We start from the raw sequence: 18076 nt of genomic DNA on the forward strand, positions 1-18076 counted from the left end.
AGTGACGTCATCACAGACAATTCAAAACTTCACCAACCCAACTGAGCCACCAGAGCACAACTGCAGGGCGGTCTCGCTGGACAAAAAAATATTGATTATTCCCACTCGCAAGGTAGATTAGAAATCTGGATTATACCAAAGTAGCATTACGTGTACCCTCTATGATGGGGGATAGACATTGCTCCGTGAAACAGGGTCATCGGAATAAGGGGCAGTTCAGAGCCTAATTCCGACAGTGTGTCTGGCTGTGCAGATAGCGGGGTTTAGTATCGGAGAGCTCGCAAGGTTAACGGAGATGGCGCACGGCGTCGTGTGAACCGCGGCGTACACCCCACTGACTCAACACGGAGGGGGCGAGAAATCCCATTTTTTTAGGGAGAAGCGTCCTCGATGTAAAGTATAAAGACGAAGGGTGTTCGGGGGCTGCTTAGAAGGGGGGGGGGGTCTCATCATCGTCTTTGGTACGATACATTCAGTTTTACAATCAAAGATTCCTTCAACTAACGCTGCGGCTCAAGAAAACCGTCAACATGCCTCGGGTCATCGGCAAGGACGTTGGACCCATTGGATACGGCCTCATGGGTATGTATGTCACCAGTTGAGCACGTTTCCCATTGCCCGATTGTTTGCTTACAAGGATAGGCTTCACCTGGCGCCCTGAACCTACGCCCATCGATCAGGCCATCGAGGCACTCAAAGCAGCTTTGGAGAGCGGCCTCACTCTGTGGAACGGTGCTGAGTTCTACGGTACTCCCGATTGCAACTCCATGACCTTGATGAAGGCCTACTTCACCAAATATCCCGAGGATGCCGATAAGGTTACGCTGGTCATCAAAGGCAGCATGGATATCACTACGCACAAACTGGATGGCAGCCCCGAGGGCACTCGCCGCAGTCTGGATAACATCATCAAGCAGCTCGGCGGAACTAAGAAGCTCGATGGGTTTGCTCCCTCAAGACGCGATCCCAACACGCCGCTAGAAGTTACTTTTGGCGTCATACAGAAGGAGTACATCAATACTGGAAAACTCGGTGCCGTCTACTTATCAGAGTGCAGCGCTGAGACTGTTCACAAGGCAGCCAAGCTCGCCAAGATTGGCGCTGCTGAAGTTGAACTGAGCATGTTCTCCCCCGACATTCTTACCAACGGTGTTGCTGAAGCCTGTGCTCAGCACGGCATTCCCATCTTGGCCTACTCGCCCATGGGCAGGGGCGTACGTCTTTTGCCAACATAAACATGCACCATTATCGAATTCAAATAGCTAACAGGCCGTCAAGATCCTCACCGGTAGATTCAGGAGTGTTGCGGATATGCAGGATCGCGGAATCACATCCAGTTTTCCACGATTCCAGCCTGGCGCCTTCGAGCATAATCTCAAGCTTGTTCATCAGGTCGAGGAGATTGCAAAGGCAAAAAGATGCACACCCGGCCAGTTGGCTATCGCGTGGGTGCGCAAACACAGCAACCGCCCTGGACTGCCTACCATCATTCCTATCCCTGGAGCTACCGCAGCCTCAAGAGTCAGGGAGAATGCGAAGCTGGTGGACATTACCGAGGACGAATTCACCAGGATCAGTGACATGGTCAAGAACTTTGAGACTGCAGGAAAGAGATATCCAGATTCTGTCCCTACCAACACCTGAAAAGGGGGGATCCTATCTTTGTTGTCAGCATTTGTTTATATGTCCATAATAGATGATGGCGTGTATTTTAGTGGGAAGTGACTATGAATCAGGGAATTTTGTCCACAGACAGGCCACAAATGGCCTTCAGAATTGCAGAATTCAATAACATTGAATGCATCATTTTCGAGCAAGAAAAGCGTTTGCTTCAAGTTGGAACTTACCCAGGTGGCCCCAGCAACAGCGCGATAGCGTGTACGGCGACAATGGTAATTTCGCGACGGTTCCGAAGCCCAGAATCATATGAGCCATAAAATCAGTCAATTCCCCGTACTACTCGGCGAGTCCATTGCGTGTAATGGCACTGGAGATGGTTGAAATCGAAGTGGAGGTCGCCGAAATATTTTCATTTCCACCACGCCCCCACGTGACCAGGTCTGGCATCATGGCAGAAAAACAATTTGAGCATGAACTAAGGCTGTGACACAATGAGGAGTTGGTGAGAACATTATAGAAACCTCCGCTATGCTTTACAGCTCTATCGTGTATCGAATGGGGTTCTGCATGTCAACCTTCATTGTCAATGCTGACTCGAGGGCTGCATATACAACAAGATCAAGAAACATTGAACCTCTGATCTTACAAGGCGTCTATTACGACTCTAGCGTTGTTGGGGTATACAGAATAAGCCTTTGTTGCCAATACTTCCAACAGGCGAGATACTTCCAGCCGAGTCATGCCCACCGTACATGCCTGCTTACACCATCATCGCCCCATTCAAGCCAACTGCTTCAACTCGATTGACCAACTTTTTGACATTGGTCCATTCCTCATTCTTCAATCCCTCCTTGCCACCCAAGCCACTACCTACTTCAAACACTGTCAACGAACCATCTATGCCGCCAGTAGCCAACCGCTTGCCATCGTTTGGCTCCCATGCCAGCTTGTTCAAGCTCTTGGAGAGCATCGTTCTTCCGTCTTGGCGCTGACTGGGGGAGATTCGCGAGATGGGCTCTTCAGTTTCCACCGCAATATCCCAGAGTTCTAACCATCCGGCGCCATCGACAAGAGCAAAGACGCTTGGCTTCACTGGCGACCACCTGGCATCATATACAACATCTTCCCGGACGAAGTCGATAAGTGGTGTAACACTGCCGTCCCCGGCCCCAATTGTAGAAGTGGCGGCTGGCGCACGAACCTTCCAAAGCTTCACACTCCAGTCAAGCGAGGATGAAATAATTAGGTCGCCCAAGTCAATGGGGCCACGGGACGGGTGGAAATCAACAGACATGACGGGAGCTGTGTGACCCTTGTAGCTGATCTTCTTATCCACTCCAGCCTTGGCGCCAGCCCGGTCGTATCTATGGCATGGAAAGATTGTACCTTCTTCACTTCCAACAAGAAAGAACGTAGGGTCTGTTTGAGGAAAAGAAACACATGTTGGGCTGACATCCTCCACAGCCACTTTGGCCTGGCTGGGATTCTTCAGTTCCAGAAGCTCTTGCGGCTGCGCAAAGACATCCATACTCCACCCACAGACGACGCCGTCCGTTGAGCAGGAAATGATGTTGTTCGCATTCTGCGTTCCGACAATGTTGACAGAGTAAATGGGATGCGCGTGGCCGTATCCTGTTAGTGGAGTCTTTTGCACAGGAGCAGCTTTCGCTCTCGTATCCCACAGAAGAACTTGTCCGCTGTAGGATCCGCCAATGATTAAGTTTGGATGATAGGGAGAGAATTTCGCAGTGAGAATATCAGACTGGGCGGTGAAAACATATTCGGGGCGGTCGTGCATATGCGTGTTCCAAACTTGAACAAGGCCGTCGGGTTCGTGAGGCGCCGTGGGATTCTTGGTATACGATGCGAGCAATAACTCGCTAAACTTCGGTGAGAAATCAATGCCGCTAATCATTCGCTTTTTTGACCATCGATCGTCGAAGAACTGAGCGACTTCTTTTATCCTATGCGAGCCACGGCCGCCAGTGTTGCCGCTTTTTTCGTCGTCTTCATCCTGATCCTTGCCCTGCAAGGCATAATCTGTCAAAATATCGTAGGTTTCCTGGTCAATGGCTCGTTCGATGACCTTGGTAGATTGGTCGAGGAAGTCAACAAATGCCTCAGACCGTGTAACAGCCTCCAACTCCTCTGCAGTCAACTCTCTGGATGGGTAGTTGGTGGATGACGCTGGTAATGCCGTGGCGGTGCCGTCGGCAAGCGACTCTTTGGCTGCTCGCAGCTCGTCCTCTACTTCCTCGCGAATCTTCTGGCGTAACTCCTCCTCCCTATCCCTTTCCCTCCTACTTTGCCTCTTATTTGGCGAGTCCGTGGTCCCCGTCAAGTCATCGCTAACTGACACGGTTGACTGCGCTCGGTGTCTCGCTGGTGGGGGCCATTCGTCTGAAGTCTGAACGCCCTTGCTGTAGGAAAAGACCTCCTTGACCGGAGATGGTGGACACTCATACACCGTCGTCAAAGGTGCTGTGCTGAGTTGTGGTGGCGGAGGAGCAGCAACTGAGGCTGCTGCGGACTCGGATGTCTCGTTGCTGAGTTCTCCTGCACTGAGGACGCTGTTCGGTCTGCTGGCACGATGGCCACCAGGGGATGCGGCGCCTCCCGTTGTTGTTGAGCCAGGCCGACTCTCGCCAACTAGACTGTTGATGAGAGATTCGATTTCACGGCGGTTGTCTGCTCTACTAGGAGTCGGCGATATTAACTGGAGACGGCTTGTTAGTAGCGAGGCGCAAAAGAGTACGCAGAAGCCAGGAATAGACCAACGTCACCGCCGCCTAGGCTTGGGCGGCCAGCACTGGCCTGGCTGGCTCGAAGTTCTCTCTGTCGCTTGAGTTCCGCAAGCTTGGCTTTTTTCGCAAGGATTTCATCTCGACGTTGTTGCATCTTGATGGCTTCTTGACTGTCCCATAGCGGGACAGGCAAATCAGGGGAGCCCCCAGGGAGTCGGGCAGCGAAGCAAGTCAAAGGGGGACAAAGAGAAGTCACTTGAGTGGTAGTGATGCGTCAAACCCGCCCAGAGGAGAAGTAAATAATAAAGAAGGACAGCTAAGCTCTGAAGTGTCAGCGTCAGGCAAACTGCTGTGCAAGTCTCTGGCGATTCGCGCGCTCCAAGACGATGTCGCATGAAACCAGACTCGACAACATTCGAATATCCTGGAGCCTTCAATGAACGACTGGCTGCAAGGCCCCTGTCGGCCAGTGCAGTCTCAGTGAGGTCAACCTTGTGCTAGGTGCCGACACTAGCGCCAAGACGCGTCTCGTAGGCAGAATACAGCCCCTGTACGGAGTATCTGGGGGCTGCGAGACACGCCAAATGCAGTGCACACATGCACAAAAGGCACAAAAGCACCAGTGCTTCACGTGATTGACCCAGCCTCTTCGGCCTTGTGGCGCCCAAAGAAGCGGAGAGCCACACTCTCCGACGACCTACCGCCTTGCCGCCCAACCACGAGCAACGAGCAAGAGCCATGCGCCATGGGCGATGAGCTCCCCTGTTATGGGCCAGTGGCGGGCCGTTGCCGCCTGTTCTGGCAAAACTGCGACTTTTCCCGAGCAACTTTCAAATCTTCTTCACCTTGCAGCCGACGCATCAATTCCCTCGAACCTCCACGACAGGGCCCCATTGACACCCATTGTCAGCCCTCGAGTTACGTCCTCACCTCCGGATCGCTTCTCGCATCTGCCGCGCACCTTGCGATCGTAATTTCCAATGGCCTCGACTGGCGTCAACGTTGGTTTCCCGCCCTCAGTCGTCTCCTATTGTGCAGCCGCTTCAGGTCGCTCATAGCCGCCCGATCATCGCCTGCAACACCGCGACATGCAATTGGGACGGCAAATTTTAACAGATTCACATGGTCGAATACTGACTGGGCTGTAAATAGGTTCTCCGGTGGTCCGCGCTCGCCGTGGGCGTCTTCTACGGATTTTCTCATCAGAGAACGATTACTGCTACACAACGGGCCGAGCATGCTAAGCACGAATGGGAGAGCAAGCAGAAGTTGATAGATCGGGCCAAGGCCGAGTACGCGAAAAAGAACAATCCTGCTCCCGCAGCTGCTTCCAAGGATGATGGTACGTTGGCTTTTCAAGATATGCGGCCACTCCCTGGGGCTCATCTTCCGGGTCCAAAACCCCGGCGTCTATACCGAGCTGAAGACTAACCTCCGTGCGCAGTTGTCACCGATGTCAACGACCCCAAGTTCGATCTTGAGAAGCTGCTGCTGAAGGTGTCCCAGGAGAGCCCTTAAAGCGATTAATTCGGAGACAGGACCGACAGAGGAGATGGATAGCTGATAACAAAACGGATTGGGAGGAATGATGGATCTGCTACTTGTTAAGGACTGAGAGTCTGCCAACGCCTCTATAGGGTCCAAATTATAGCAGAATCTCTGTATGATGGAGACAACGCGAGGCGCTACTGCATAGAGGTTTCCTTGCGTTCCTGTTTACTCAAGTGTACAGGTGTAAAAATACACAAAATTTAGACGGCAACATTGAAATGTTTCCACACAACAACCGCCTCCAAATACTTAAAGGTCAGCAACAACTTCACAAGGTTCACGTGTCTCATGATGGTGTAGTTCGAAGTGCAACTATTTACAACTTCAAGTGAAAATGCCATCTTGTCGAGCTCTCATGCTTTGCACATCTCGTGCGCAAATCCCTTGAGCCAGCCACCGTTATCGTAGCCATAAGGCCTTGGCAATCAATTGCAGATTCAAATATTGATTAAGCCTGTAATTGAGTACGTGAAATGCTGGTAGTCCATTGATCACTCGTCACAGCCTCGCAGACTACCGAACAAGTCGTGTCAGGAAAAGAAACGGGACCAATGAGAGGCGGCTTCGATGGTGACGACGGCCCCACATTTCACTCGACCACGCTCAATGCTGCCAGAAGCTCCAAGCTGTCCTCAGTCCAAAGTGTGTGGTGTCAAGTGGTCGTCGTCGCATCAAGACCAGAGAACCTACCTCTCCATCAACCCTCAGGGCAACCATTGCCAGTAGTCGTCGCCAACATGACGACCGAAGCCCAACCACGCCTTGATGGCGTCAACACAAAAAGCACAAGGACTCTCTTGAGAGTTGTCATTCTTCTTTTCATTGCCGGCGCTGCCATCTCAAGTCGATTGTTCTCTGTGATTCGTAAGTCCCGTCCATCTCGAGCAGCAACTTCTCTGGAGCTGCTCCCAGAGACAGCTACCCCAATGCGTGTCACACAGATGCTAACCTGTTTCAACAAGGATTTGAAAGTATTATTCACGAATGTCGGTTCCCTCGTTCATCCCCAATCAAAACATTGCCGTCGTATAGGACTGACTGAAACTAGTCGACCCCTGGTTCAACTTCCGAGCGACCAAGTATCTTGTTGCGAACGGATTCTACAAGTTCTGGGACTGGTTCGATGACCGAACATGGCATCCTCTTGGCCGTGTCACAGGAGGTACTCTGTACCCAGGTCTCATGGTTACCAGCGGCGCCATCTACCACGGCCTCAAGGCGCTGACTATTCCCGTCGATATTCGTAACATTTGTGTTCTGCTTGCTCCCGCTTTCTCCGGGCTTACGGCCTACGCGGCATACCTCCTGACCAATGAGATGACCACGTCTCCATCTGCTGGACTTCTTGCTGCTGTATTTATGGGCATAGCGCCCGGCTACATCTCACGATCAGTCGCCGGGAGTTACGACAACGAGGCCATCGCCATTTTCCTTCTCGTCTTTACCTTCTACTTGTGGATCAAGGCCTTGAAGCTTGGCTCTATGCTCTGGGGCGCGCTGTGCGCTCTGTTCTACGGCTACATGGTGGCATCCTGGGGTGGTTACGCCTTCATCACCTGTCTTTTGCCCCTCCATGCCTTTGTTCTTATCTGCATGGGACGCTACAGCACTCGGCTTTACGTCAGCTATACCACATGGTATACTCTGGGAACTATTGCCAGTACGCAGATTCCCTTTGTTGGTTTCCTCCCGGTGAAAACCAGCGAGCACATGCCCGCGCTAGGTATGAACGTCAACGTGTTGGAGTTAGCCCCAAATTACAGCTTGCTAATTTTTGGCCAGGCATCTTCGGCTTCCTCCAGTTGATTGCCTTCATTGAATATGTACGATCTGCCATTCCCAGCCGCCAGTTCCAGACCTTCCTTGTTACCATCCTTGTCGCCACCTTTGGTGTTGGCTTGATTGCTCTGGTTGGTCTTACCTCCTTGGGCTATATTGCGCCATGGAATGGTCGCTTCTACTCCCTGTGGGATACCGGGTATGCCAAGATTCATATTCCTATCATTGCCTCTGTATCCGAGCATCAGCCTACTGCCTGGCCCGCTTTCTTTTTTGATCTCAATTTCCTCATCTGGCTCTTCCCCGCCGGTGTCTACATGTGCTTTCAGGACCTCCGCGATGAGCATGTCTTCGTTGTCGTCTACGCTTTGTTCGGCAGCTACTTCGCGGGTGTCATGGTTCGGCTGATGCTCACTCTGACCCCTATTGTCTGCGTTGCCGCGGCCATGGCCTTGTCGAGCCTGCTCGATACCTATATTTCCGCCAAGTCACCTGACCCCAAGGAGGTGGAGAGTGCTACCGAAGCAGCTTCCAAGAAGCCACCGAAGCCCATCACTGGTCTCAGAGGCAGCGAGAAGCCAACCGTCGGCATTTTCCACTCATCATCCAAACTTGTCGTCGTGGCCTCTGTCATTGTGTACCTTCTCATGTTTGTTACGCACTGCACTTGGGTCACATCCAACGCCTACTCCTCTCCTTCGGTTGTCTTGGCAAGCCGACTGCCGGATGGAAGCCAGCACATTATTGATGATTACCGAGAGGCGTACCAGTGGCTGCGACAGAACACCAAGAAGGATGCCAAGGTTATGTCTTGGTGGGATTACGGCTACCAAATTGGTGGTATGGCCGACCGTCCTACGCTTGTTGACAACAACACGTGGAACAATACCCACATCGCGACTGTTGGCAAAGCCATGAGCTCAAGGGAAGAAGTAAGCTATCCTATCATGCGACAGCACGAGGTCGACTATGTTCTTGTCGTCTTTGGTGCCCTCCTGGGCTACTCTGGTGACGATATCAACAAATTTCTCTGGATGGTCCGTATCGCTGAGGGTATCTGGCCCGATGAGGTCAAGGAGCGTGATTTCTTCACGGCCCGTGGCGAGTACCGTGTTGACGGAGAGGCTACTGAGACTATGAAGAATAGTTTGATGTAAGTTCGCACAACATTGACGACGTACGAGATCGTCTTGGCTAAAAAACGAAAACCAGGTACAAAATGTCATACTACAACTACCACTCTCTGTTCCCGCCTGGCCAAGCCGCTGACCGTGTTCGTGGTGTGCGTCTCCCTGACCAAGGCCCAGTCCTCAACACTCTGGAGGAGGCTTTTACCAGTGAGAATTGGATCATCCGCATTTACAAGGTCAAGGATCTTGACAACGTTGGACGAGACCACGCCGCTGTTGCCGCATTTGAAAAGGGACATAAGAAGAAGAAGGCCAGCAAGAAAAGAGGCCCCCGGGTTCTTCGGGTAGATTAATTGCTTATCACGGCTATATAGAGGATTTGGGAAGTAGGGGATACAATAAAAGAGAATGGCCATATAGGTCCTGGAGAGATGTATGGTACGTGCAATGTATATCACTGTATGAATTGAACAGAAATTAGAGAAAGACAAAGCGACCGTATTTGCCATGACGCACCAGATACATGCCCAGCAACCAATGGGCATCTATGGAGTCGACAGGTCAGTGACTCGGCTGGTTGTGTGAATGCAGGCAGCTGCAACAGCCCGTGACAGCTGCCACTTGGGCGCAATTGAAAAATTCACAGTCTGGCACAATCCCTTCACTGCCTGCTGCGTTCGCGTCTTCATTAAATTCCTAACTACACGCCAACTTCACACTTTTGTCCACGCGCTCTCTCTGCAGCCATGATAATTTGCAACACTTTCCCCTTGCTCTCCATTCATCAACGCCATATTACTGGTACTACTGCACACGGCCTCTCTTCGGTCTGTTATAATGGGTCATAGATGGAAGCGATGGTATGCATCGACCTCGGCCGAACCGGAAATTGATCTATTATCAACGGCGTTTGGGCTACCTTCTCGGAGGGATCTCGAGCGTGCCTCCCAAACGGTCGGACCGAAACCATCACCTAGCTACGACTCGGACTCCGATACCACGAGTGATAATGCCCAGGTTGAAGAGCCCTATGATAGCTCCGACTCATCGTCCATACACGGAACCACCAGAAAATCTAAGAATAAAGGACTAGATCACTTAGTCACGCCGATACCCAAGCCGGTGTCGAGGAAGAGACAGCACACCCAGAGCCAAAGTTCGTCTTTAAAATCTCAGCGAAGCACCTTGTCCAAGAAGATCAAGGGCTCTCGGAAACTCAGAATTGCGACTCGAGCTTGCAAACAGCCTTCTCCCACGTTGACACTCGAAGACGAAGAACCTATTTCCACTTCAACATCTCCTTCGACGTATTTGTCAACAGCGAATGGGCTACAAGGAAGCCAGAAATCATCCTCTTCCCCCAGCTGGATCAATTCAAATGCTCAACAGGCTGTACCCAACAAGACACCTCAGCCACCGCTTCTATATTCGCAGCAACAGTTTCGGACTTTCGTGCCACATTATGTGCCAACATATTTTTTCCACCAGAGAAAAAAACCCCTCGCAACTCCAACCCCGAAAAGGAATCAGGACGAGTCGTCTTACTCTCTAGGTTCTAATTTCCAAGAGCTTCAAGAGCTTCAACTGAAGTTGGATCGTCTTCAACGAGAGCTTCTGAAATGGCCCACAGACTCACGGCTTCACAAAGACCATCAAAGTACGCGAAGCCAGCTCAATAATCTTTTAGACTCGGTAGTGGCAGGATAAAACAAAAGGCGTGCAGCAGACCTCATTGAATACAGCAAAAATACCCGCCGATGCAATGAAATCTACAAAACCAAGTGTGGATAAAGAGAATGCGGCCCCTGCCGCAGTCGACGAAGTCGTCTCAATAGAGGCTCACCTTCCTTCTGTGCCTCAAGGTGGCAGAGATGGAACTTTGTCGATTGCCCATATGAGAGAGAAAAGCCCATCTTGTACAATATGGCACCATCTGTGTTCCGGTTGTGGCAGTGTTCGATCGCGAAAATTCCATGAAAAGTACCCCATTGACACGTGGCCTAAACCTGTTTTAAATTTTTGCTCATCATGTCGAGAGATAACGCTTAAGAAAGGACAAATGGATAAACATCACTTTTGCTTTGGTTGTGGAAAAGTTCGATCCAAGGCTTTCCAGAACAAACACAAACCCAAACCTGGGCTCCCCCTTCTACCAAACTACTGCGGAAAGTGTACTGCCGAAGTAAGGGTAAACGAAGGGTTGGACGAGATTTCAGTTCTCGGACTGGTAAGTCAGCCAATGTTTACTAAAGGAAAACCAATCTCACAACGTGGCAGACGACAGCACAGTCGATCAGACCATCGGAACACGATGACAGTGTTGCAGATACTGCTTCCTCCACTGTTGCTGACTTATTTAGACATGGCTTACCACATTGCGATTCAGACTTACCAACAGAGGAACTTGGTGCCAAAACATCGAAGCCAAGAAATGCAGCGAAGCTCCGCCTTGACCATGCATCGATTACAAAAAGTTCACCTCCTCCGGTCAGCCCTGCTGAATCGTCCCCTTTTTACCCTGGACGTAGATTAGGCTCGGCCCAGCGTCGTGCCCAAAGAGAATCGGGACCACATTTCAACGGCGAGCACCGACGGAAAACTCATGATTCGGTTGTTCAAGGGGAGTATCATGCTCCGTATGTCGAGGAGGCAGACTCTGTTTCTGAAAACATAATGTCTCGCCCGAACCACAGCAGTGTTGAAAGTTTAGATGATGAAGCTTTCTCGGAGGAATACCGGAAAAAGAATGGCAGAAAGAGTAATAGGAAAAATATTGAAAAGGAGGACCAGAAATTGGCTCCGATGCAGAGTCCTGGTGTCGTCTATGAACGTACTGCAGCTTTACATTCCACCAGCTCGTCGGGTGAGAGAACTATACGATGCGATCCCCATGTCGACAGCGGCGGACAACACTCTAAGAAGACAAGGGAGAATCCCCAGCACAATCCACAAGATCTTCCTCACCAAAGCTCCTTTTATGAACCGTCCAGGTTCTCAAAAGGCGTCTTCAGAAAGAGAAACAAGGATAGTGGCTGTGGTTCTGGCCAGCCGATTCGGCGAAAGTCGCCACTTGCCGACATTGAATGCTCTCAGTATACAACATTCAGCAAGAGAGAAGATAAGAAAACTGAAACTCGCACTGCTGCTACTGAAAAGTCTGAAGCGCCCCCATTTCGATCATCTCGAGGGGCGTTTGGGCCAGACTACAGTCCCAAACAGTCTCACTTCAGTATGTATCAATTTGGCCGGACAGGCTCTAAACAGTCAAGAACCAGGAGTCCAGATGTGATAGAGAAGAGGCCGCCGCCGAGCGCCGAGTGGGAAGAAGACAACTCGCAAAGCGGTACGGGGGGATACTCCCAGCCAGGACATAAAAATACAACCACCGCGTCCTTCTCTTCAGGTTCAAACGCCGGCAAGCCTACAAACAAGTTCAAATCACACATGCCCAACGAGACAACGTACGCCCGCTCCGTATTCACAGATTATTCCCGCTCTACCGACAATCCATACTACAAGCCCCGAAGTCGCTCAATCCACAATGCCACCAACAGCGAGTTTTGCAGCACATGGGGCTGGAAGAGCAACAGGGGGCCGAGTACCCAGAATTCAAGACCCTTACGACCACTTTCACGATGGTGTACCGGAGCCTATTATCGAGGAGCCCGTTTCGCCGCCTTCGTCGCCTGTCCAGCCAACAAAACTGCTTGGTGAGTTCCCTACACCCTTTGCGCCATAGCACTATCTGACAATCTTGTAGAGTTTCACATTTCAAACGACGACTCCTCATCGTGGGAGCCCGAGACCGAAGAGGATAATTGCTTTGCAGAACGTATCGATCTTAACCCTACTGTGTCGTTTTCGGAAGTCACAGAGCCTATGAGCGCAATCAGGCAATAATGGCAAGTCTTGGTCACGGCGTTTTATTTCAGACCTGTTGGACGCTTAGCTCGCAATCGCCAAATGTAGGGTGTTTGTTTATCAAGTTGCTTCTGTCGGGTGTATAAACCACGAATAATCCCGGTTGCTTTAGCATTCGAACATATATAGCAGGAGTAATCCCGTAGACTCGTGCATCAGAAGAGTGGCATTGAAGCAATAGTGAGAGAGACACCTTGGCGGGGCTCCGAACGCCCAGCATTCTTGGGCACACCATTCAACCACGACGCCCAAAGTTGGTGTCCTAAATTGTTTGTATTCAAATTTTAGATTTCTATAATCCAGATTTGTCTTTTGTTCATAATGCTATTTAATCATCATATCTTCGCATACATCCCTCCTAGAATAAAAAATGAAAAAGTAAAATATTGATTCGCCACACATGGCTCAGCTCCAACATGGTATAGAGTATAAATGAAAGTAATAGCCTCGCGAACCCTTCCCTGGGATCCTTTCTTGCCGTTCCGCAAAGTCCTGGTGTTTTGTCGAGACTTGAGTCAGCATTCGCCGCCTAGTATATCCTCGTTGAGATACTAGCAGGCCCAGTAGCAGGAGAACCCTTCCTGGAAAGAGCCTGTCTCGCGGCCCAAAATTCAACGGCCGCCAGTCGCTTCTGTTCAAACAGACGGCTACGTTCTCGCTCGCGATCCACCTGCCGCGATCGCTCGACAATATCCGCACTGGCCTCATCAGACTTGCGCTTTCGTTCTACGGCGTCCCGAACTCGCTTCTCAGTTCGCTGACACACAGCGTCTAGCTTCGCGGCTACTTGGGGACTGGCCAGCTCCAACTGTTGTCTGCATGCGGGTCTTACAGTCGAAGATCCTCCCCAGAAACATCTGAATGTAAGTCTGGTTTGATTCATGGGATCCTGTCCGCCCCAAATCATGAGAGAGTCGCCATCGTAAATCTTGGCCCAGTATTGGGAGGGACCACTGGGGTTCTTGGGGTCTGACGATGCCAAGTTGTACCCATTGATCTTGAGGCCCAGAGTAGCCTTTGTAGATATCCAAAAGTGATATTGGGCATCTCCTTGCGAAGCTTCCTTGCACCATGGCTGGTCTCCTGCTGAAGAATGCCTTGATGGATCGAAGCCATCTTTCCACAACATGATTTTGAAGGCGTACTTTGGCACTCGGGGTTCTTGCTTTTGCTTGAAGCTCTCCGTGTTTTCTGGACCTCTGCCAAACGACACAAATGAGCCGGTGATTGGGAATGTGATTCCTTGGACACAAGAAGAGGCATCAGTGTCCACTAATGCAATCGCTCTGTTCGTTGATAGGCTCTCTTGAACTGGCACAACGATTTTCGTATCAGGAGGGCAGGTATCGGGTATTGAGGACGACTCAATTGGCGCCGCTGTTGGTGGGAATTCCACCGTATCTTCAACCATCCTACTATCCTCTCGCCTTAGTCCGACGGGTAGGGATATTGCTGAGTGGCCGTTTCTGCCCTCTAGCCTAGGTTCGGGAGCAAAGTATTTCATTGCCAGATCCCAGAGGGGCGTCTTTCCAGGGCCAAATTCCTCGCCTCCTTCCCTTGCCGCTTGTCTGAAAGCGTCGTGCTGGCGCTGTGTCATTTCGGGATACCGCAAATGCCAAGTCTTCTTGTCTTGCTGCCACCACACCATCTTGCTAACAGGGTAGTCAATCTGCCTACCAGAATTAAGTCTTGTTACTTGCGGCATTCGTGCCAAAAGTCTATATTCCTCGAGGATTTCAGGGGATGGATCTTCAAGCCTTCCTTCCGACTTCAATCTCTTTATGATGGGCTTCCCGGGAGGTGTATTCTCGTCATATTCCTCGCTAGTACCGGGAGATGGCGGCTTTCTCTTGCTCGAACTGGGGTCTACGGCAAAGGACAACCGTTGCGATGCACCCGGTTCTTGAATGACTGGAGCATTACCTCCAAGACTCTGTGAAGCTACGTTTTCTACCAGACTTTGGAGCTGGTCTGCGGACTGGTTTGGGTATATCGACGTGATGTTATGTTGATACGCACGCCGAGTCTTGGCCTTGATCGTGTCCGAGTCTCCTGAATCGTAAGCTTCGTCCTCGTGAGAGTCCAGTATGTCTGTCGCACCCGTGCTGTTCTCGTGGGGCAGGATTAAGATAATCTTCAGGAATAACACCAGAGGATCCTATGGCAGATACACCAACCTCTCCAAACAAGCGTGGTTGTTGTGCACCATGATCCATGTAACTATTTTCCTTGTCCGAAATATCGCTCATTGAGTCGCTCACTCTATCATTATCATACGCAACTAGTTGTTCAAGTTGCGACGGATACTCTTCATCATCCGTGATCTCATCATAAGACTGGGAAGCCTGTACAGTGGAGCCGAAGCCACAAAGCCAGGGATGACTTTCAAGCTCGACTATAGTTGAGCGATTCTCGGGCCGTCTCTGGAGCATTCGCTGAATAAAGTCAATGCCGGCCTCAGATACGGCAAATCTTTGGAGGGGCAGGGTGTCCAGATTCGTTGTCATAATCTTGTGCAGTAATTCTGAGTAGCTGATGCCAGATTTGACGGGGTAAGGTGGTGCACCAGTCAGTGAGTAAAACAGCACACCTCCAAGAGACCAGATGTCCACAGCATGGTTATATCTCTGTCCAGGCATGCGGCGCATCTTCTTGCCTCGGCTTCGGACCCCATTGTCATCATACTCGGCATACTCTGTGTACACTTCTGGTGCACAATACAGGAGAGTTCCGCAAAACGTGCGCAAAAATGTCTCTGCCGTATCAACCATTTTAGATAATCCAAAGTCGGTGAGCTTAACCACCAGGGGATCCATAGATTGGATAAGAATATTATCTGGCTTAACATCGCGATGGGTAATATTATTGGCGTGCAAATAGCCCAAGGCACTGAGTAATTGCCTTGACATGGTTTGTGTCATTTCCACAGTAAATGCGCCCAAGTCGGGGATAGTCTTGCCGAGATCACCGTGAGGTATGTACTCCATGATAATGATCAGCAGGCGATCCTCCCAATCAAGATTCTCAATATAACGCACAATATTGGGCTAACAAGTTGCCATTAGCTCATTCTCTGACGAGACACAAAGAGTCGGCAGACTTACATGATTCACGCGCTGCATAATCTTCATCTCATTCTCAACTTTTTGATCAAGGACGCCATTTTTGACAAATCGACGCTTCTCAATCTCCTTTGCAGCATAAGGCAGTCCGTCATATTTTGACGTCACCTTATACACCACTGCAAAAGCTCCCTTGCCAATCATGCCTATGCGGTTGTATTTCCCAGAGCCCTTCCACTCATTGCGCATCACACCATGAGAGTCCTTTAGCTTAGGAGACAGGTGAGGGGATGGACTCGCCTCGAAGGCTACCCTGTTTGCCTGCGGCCCGCCAGGCGCTTTGAAGAGATCAACGGGCCCAGGGTTGGTATTGGTATAAAGATTGATACCCGGTATTTCACCGCTCGCAGGGTGCAAACCATGGTGGATAAAATACTCATTGACCTTGTTGAGGTATGCACGGTCATAATCGTCATCGCGACGAGGTATCCTAACACGGAAAGTCAAGTCCAGAGTCTCGTTATGCAAGACAATGCGGATGAGATTCCCAGAACCCAGCACCCACTTGTTTGCCGGTGCCGACTTGTCCTTGGGGTGGCGTGTAAGGAGTTGTCTATCGACAAAAGTGCCGTTGGTTGATTGGTCCTCAATCATGACACTTCCGTACTCGTTGACGTAAATGCGGAAATGGACGTTGCTAATCCGGCGCAAGGGATCGTTGACAAAAACAATATCGCACCTAGCACTGTTTCTGCCAAAAGCGAATCCAGCAGAGGGGCTCTTGACGGGAGACGAAAGCCTCAAGATGATGGCGTAGTTTCCGTGGCTGACGGGATGTGACTCGAACCGACTCGCATGATCCTCCAATTCATAGTCTGGCTCGACATCATCCGCCTGGTTCTTGCCAATAATATACGGAGAGTCTTCTTTAGCTAGTCTCTGGACTTCTTCTCGTGCCGACTCGGAGTGCGGGTACAGAACGCAAATGATGTCAGATACGTCTTCGTCGGAGAAGCCAGAGTTCTGCTTCCCTATGCGTCGCGGATCGAGGACATTCTGGGTCGCTAGGAAATGAAGAAGGGAGGTCAAGCTGTCAGCCAAAGATGTGCTCCCTACTGGGCCCAGGAATAGGTCTCCGATTGACTCGCATCAACCATACCTTGTGTAGGCTCATCGCCGTCCATTGGAAGCGACCCTACTCGGGACCGACCGCAAAAGCAGCGTCAACTTTTTTGTTTGAGGAGTGGAAATCGGGCTGTGTAGGGTTGTGCAGCTGCCGGCGAAGGCAAGGTGAAGATGGCAGCTACAACCTCAACTTTGTGAGACGTCAAGGTCGCAGGGCAAGATGCAACAGTGACGTTGTCCAACAGGCCTCCAAGGGTCCCAAACAGCCAGGCGAGAGTATCGGCAACTACAGGCGTAGGGAATACGTATAGTTGTCGTCGCGAGAGAGAATAAGGACAGAACTCTGCATGGCCTGGCACTAGTTTTCTTTACGAAATGAAAAGAGGTAGCTGGATCGGAGCAAGGCGAAGGGGGACAAAAAAAGAAAAGAAGAAAATCGCAGCCATCGATATGCCTACATGGGGACATAAAAAATGTAGAAAAGCAGGGATCATCAATGCCGGATGTTACCAACGCGTTGGACGTATGACAAGCTGCAACAGCAAAAAAGCTGGGCTGTCAACTTTGGGACTGTTGCCTTTTGCTTGGCGGGGTCGACCTGGTCCGCCAGGGCAACCACCAGTCGGCGGACTCCATAGCGGGGGATTTGAAGTGCAAGGAGCGACTGGACACATCCATGTTGCAGCAACCAGCGTCCAAGAACATCAAGCTCCGATCCGGTTACCAGCTTTGGCCAGTCAGGCGCAAAACACCATCACAATGACTGGAGTCTAATGTTCCCACAAACCACCTCGAATGAGAATTCAAAGCCCAGTCAACCAACAGGTCAAGTGTCTGTTCTGGTCCTCCAGTCCGGAATCGGGTGGCACGAGACAGTCCCTTGGCCAGCAACTCGCTGGGGTGTGTGACCGCTCAAGTGCTGCGTGCCCAAACTTGGAAGCACTGGACAGTGTCGATTGGCGGTTCGGACCCCTCCCGCCTCCCTGTTGCCCCTCTCCACACACGACGACGAGGCTCGTCTGATCCATCATCACCAATTCGTGGCCAATCCATGTGCCCAAGTTGCATCGTTGTGCAGCAGAGCTAGGTGTTTTGTACGCCAACTGTTCGTCCATCTGGCCGGCGAGCTCTGACATCATGCAGA

At 50.9% G+C, this 18076-nt stretch overlaps 7 protein-coding genes across 7 annotated transcripts; 4 read left to right on the forward strand and 3 right to left on the reverse strand.

Annotated features, from left to right (window-relative positions):
- Window positions 1-530: 530 nt before the first annotated feature.
- Window positions 531-1644, forward strand: J3458_002987 (uncharacterized protein; the record flags this gene model as incomplete). Its single annotated transcript, XM_066117508.1, has 3 exons — window positions 531-582; window positions 643-1214; window positions 1279-1644. The coding sequence occupies 3 exons, from the start codon at window positions 531-533 to the stop codon at window positions 1642-1644; spliced, it is 990 nt and encodes a 329-aa protein (XP_065977294.1).
- Window positions 1645-2141: 497 nt separating this feature from the next.
- On the reverse strand, window positions 2142-4846 carry J3458_002988 (uncharacterized protein). The gene is made up of 2 exons (XM_007811326.2): window positions 4399-4846; window positions 2142-4336 (listed from the first exon to the last, which is right to left on the reverse strand). Exons 1-2 carry the CDS (start codon window positions 4516-4518, stop codon window positions 2381-2383), a joined length of 2076 nt encoding a protein of 691 aa, XP_007809517.1. The 5' UTR covers window positions 4519-4846; the 3' UTR covers window positions 2142-2380.
- Window positions 4847-5344: 498 nt separating this feature from the next.
- Window positions 5345-5882, forward strand: TIM11 (F1F0 ATP synthase subunit e, mitochondrial; the record flags this gene model as incomplete). The annotated part of the gene is made up of 3 exons (XM_066117509.1): window positions 5345-5365; window positions 5517-5706; window positions 5809-5882. The coding sequence occupies 3 exons, from the start codon at window positions 5345-5347 to the stop codon at window positions 5880-5882; spliced, it is 285 nt and encodes a 94-aa protein (XP_065977295.1).
- Window positions 5883-6529: 647 nt separating this feature from the next.
- STT3 (oligosaccharyl transferase stt3 subunit) lies at window positions 6530-9322 on the forward strand. Its single transcript, XM_066117510.1, has 5 exons — window positions 6530-6779; window positions 6878-6901; window positions 6964-7638; window positions 7698-8847; window positions 8907-9322. Exons 1-5 carry the CDS (start codon window positions 6653-6655, stop codon window positions 9175-9177), a joined length of 2247 nt encoding a protein of 748 aa, XP_065977296.1. The 5' UTR covers window positions 6530-6652; the 3' UTR covers window positions 9178-9322.
- Window positions 9323-12365: 3043 nt separating this feature from the next.
- On the forward strand, window positions 12366-12724 carry J3458_002992 (uncharacterized protein; the record flags this gene model as incomplete). The annotated part of the gene is made up of 2 exons (XM_066117511.1): window positions 12366-12534; window positions 12585-12724. The coding sequence occupies 2 exons, from the start codon at window positions 12366-12368 to the stop codon at window positions 12722-12724; spliced, it is 309 nt and encodes a 102-aa protein (XP_065977297.1).
- Window positions 12725-13274: 550 nt separating this feature from the next.
- RAD53_1 (Protein kinase protein rad53) lies at window positions 13275-14450 on the reverse strand (the record flags this gene model as incomplete). The annotated part of the gene is made up of 1 exon (XM_066117512.1): window positions 13275-14450. The coding sequence occupies one exon, from the start codon at window positions 14448-14450 to the stop codon at window positions 13275-13277; it is 1176 nt and encodes a 391-aa protein (XP_065977298.1).
- A 298-nt stretch (window positions 14451-14748) lies between these two features.
- Window positions 14749-16991, reverse strand: RAD53_2 (Protein kinase protein rad53; the record flags this gene model as incomplete). The annotated part of the gene is made up of 3 exons (XM_007811323.2): window positions 14749-15792; window positions 15850-16871; window positions 16967-16991. The coding sequence occupies 3 exons, from the start codon at window positions 16989-16991 to the stop codon at window positions 14749-14751; spliced, it is 2091 nt and encodes a 696-aa protein (XP_007809514.2).
- Between the last annotated feature and the right edge of the window lie 1085 nt (window positions 16992-18076).

Source organism: Metarhizium acridum, assembly GCF_019434415.1.
Source record: "Metarhizium acridum strain ARSEF 324 chromosome Unknown scaffold_13, whole genome shotgun sequence".
NCBI lineage: Eukaryota > Fungi > Ascomycota > Sordariomycetes > Hypocreales > Clavicipitaceae > Metarhizium > Metarhizium acridum.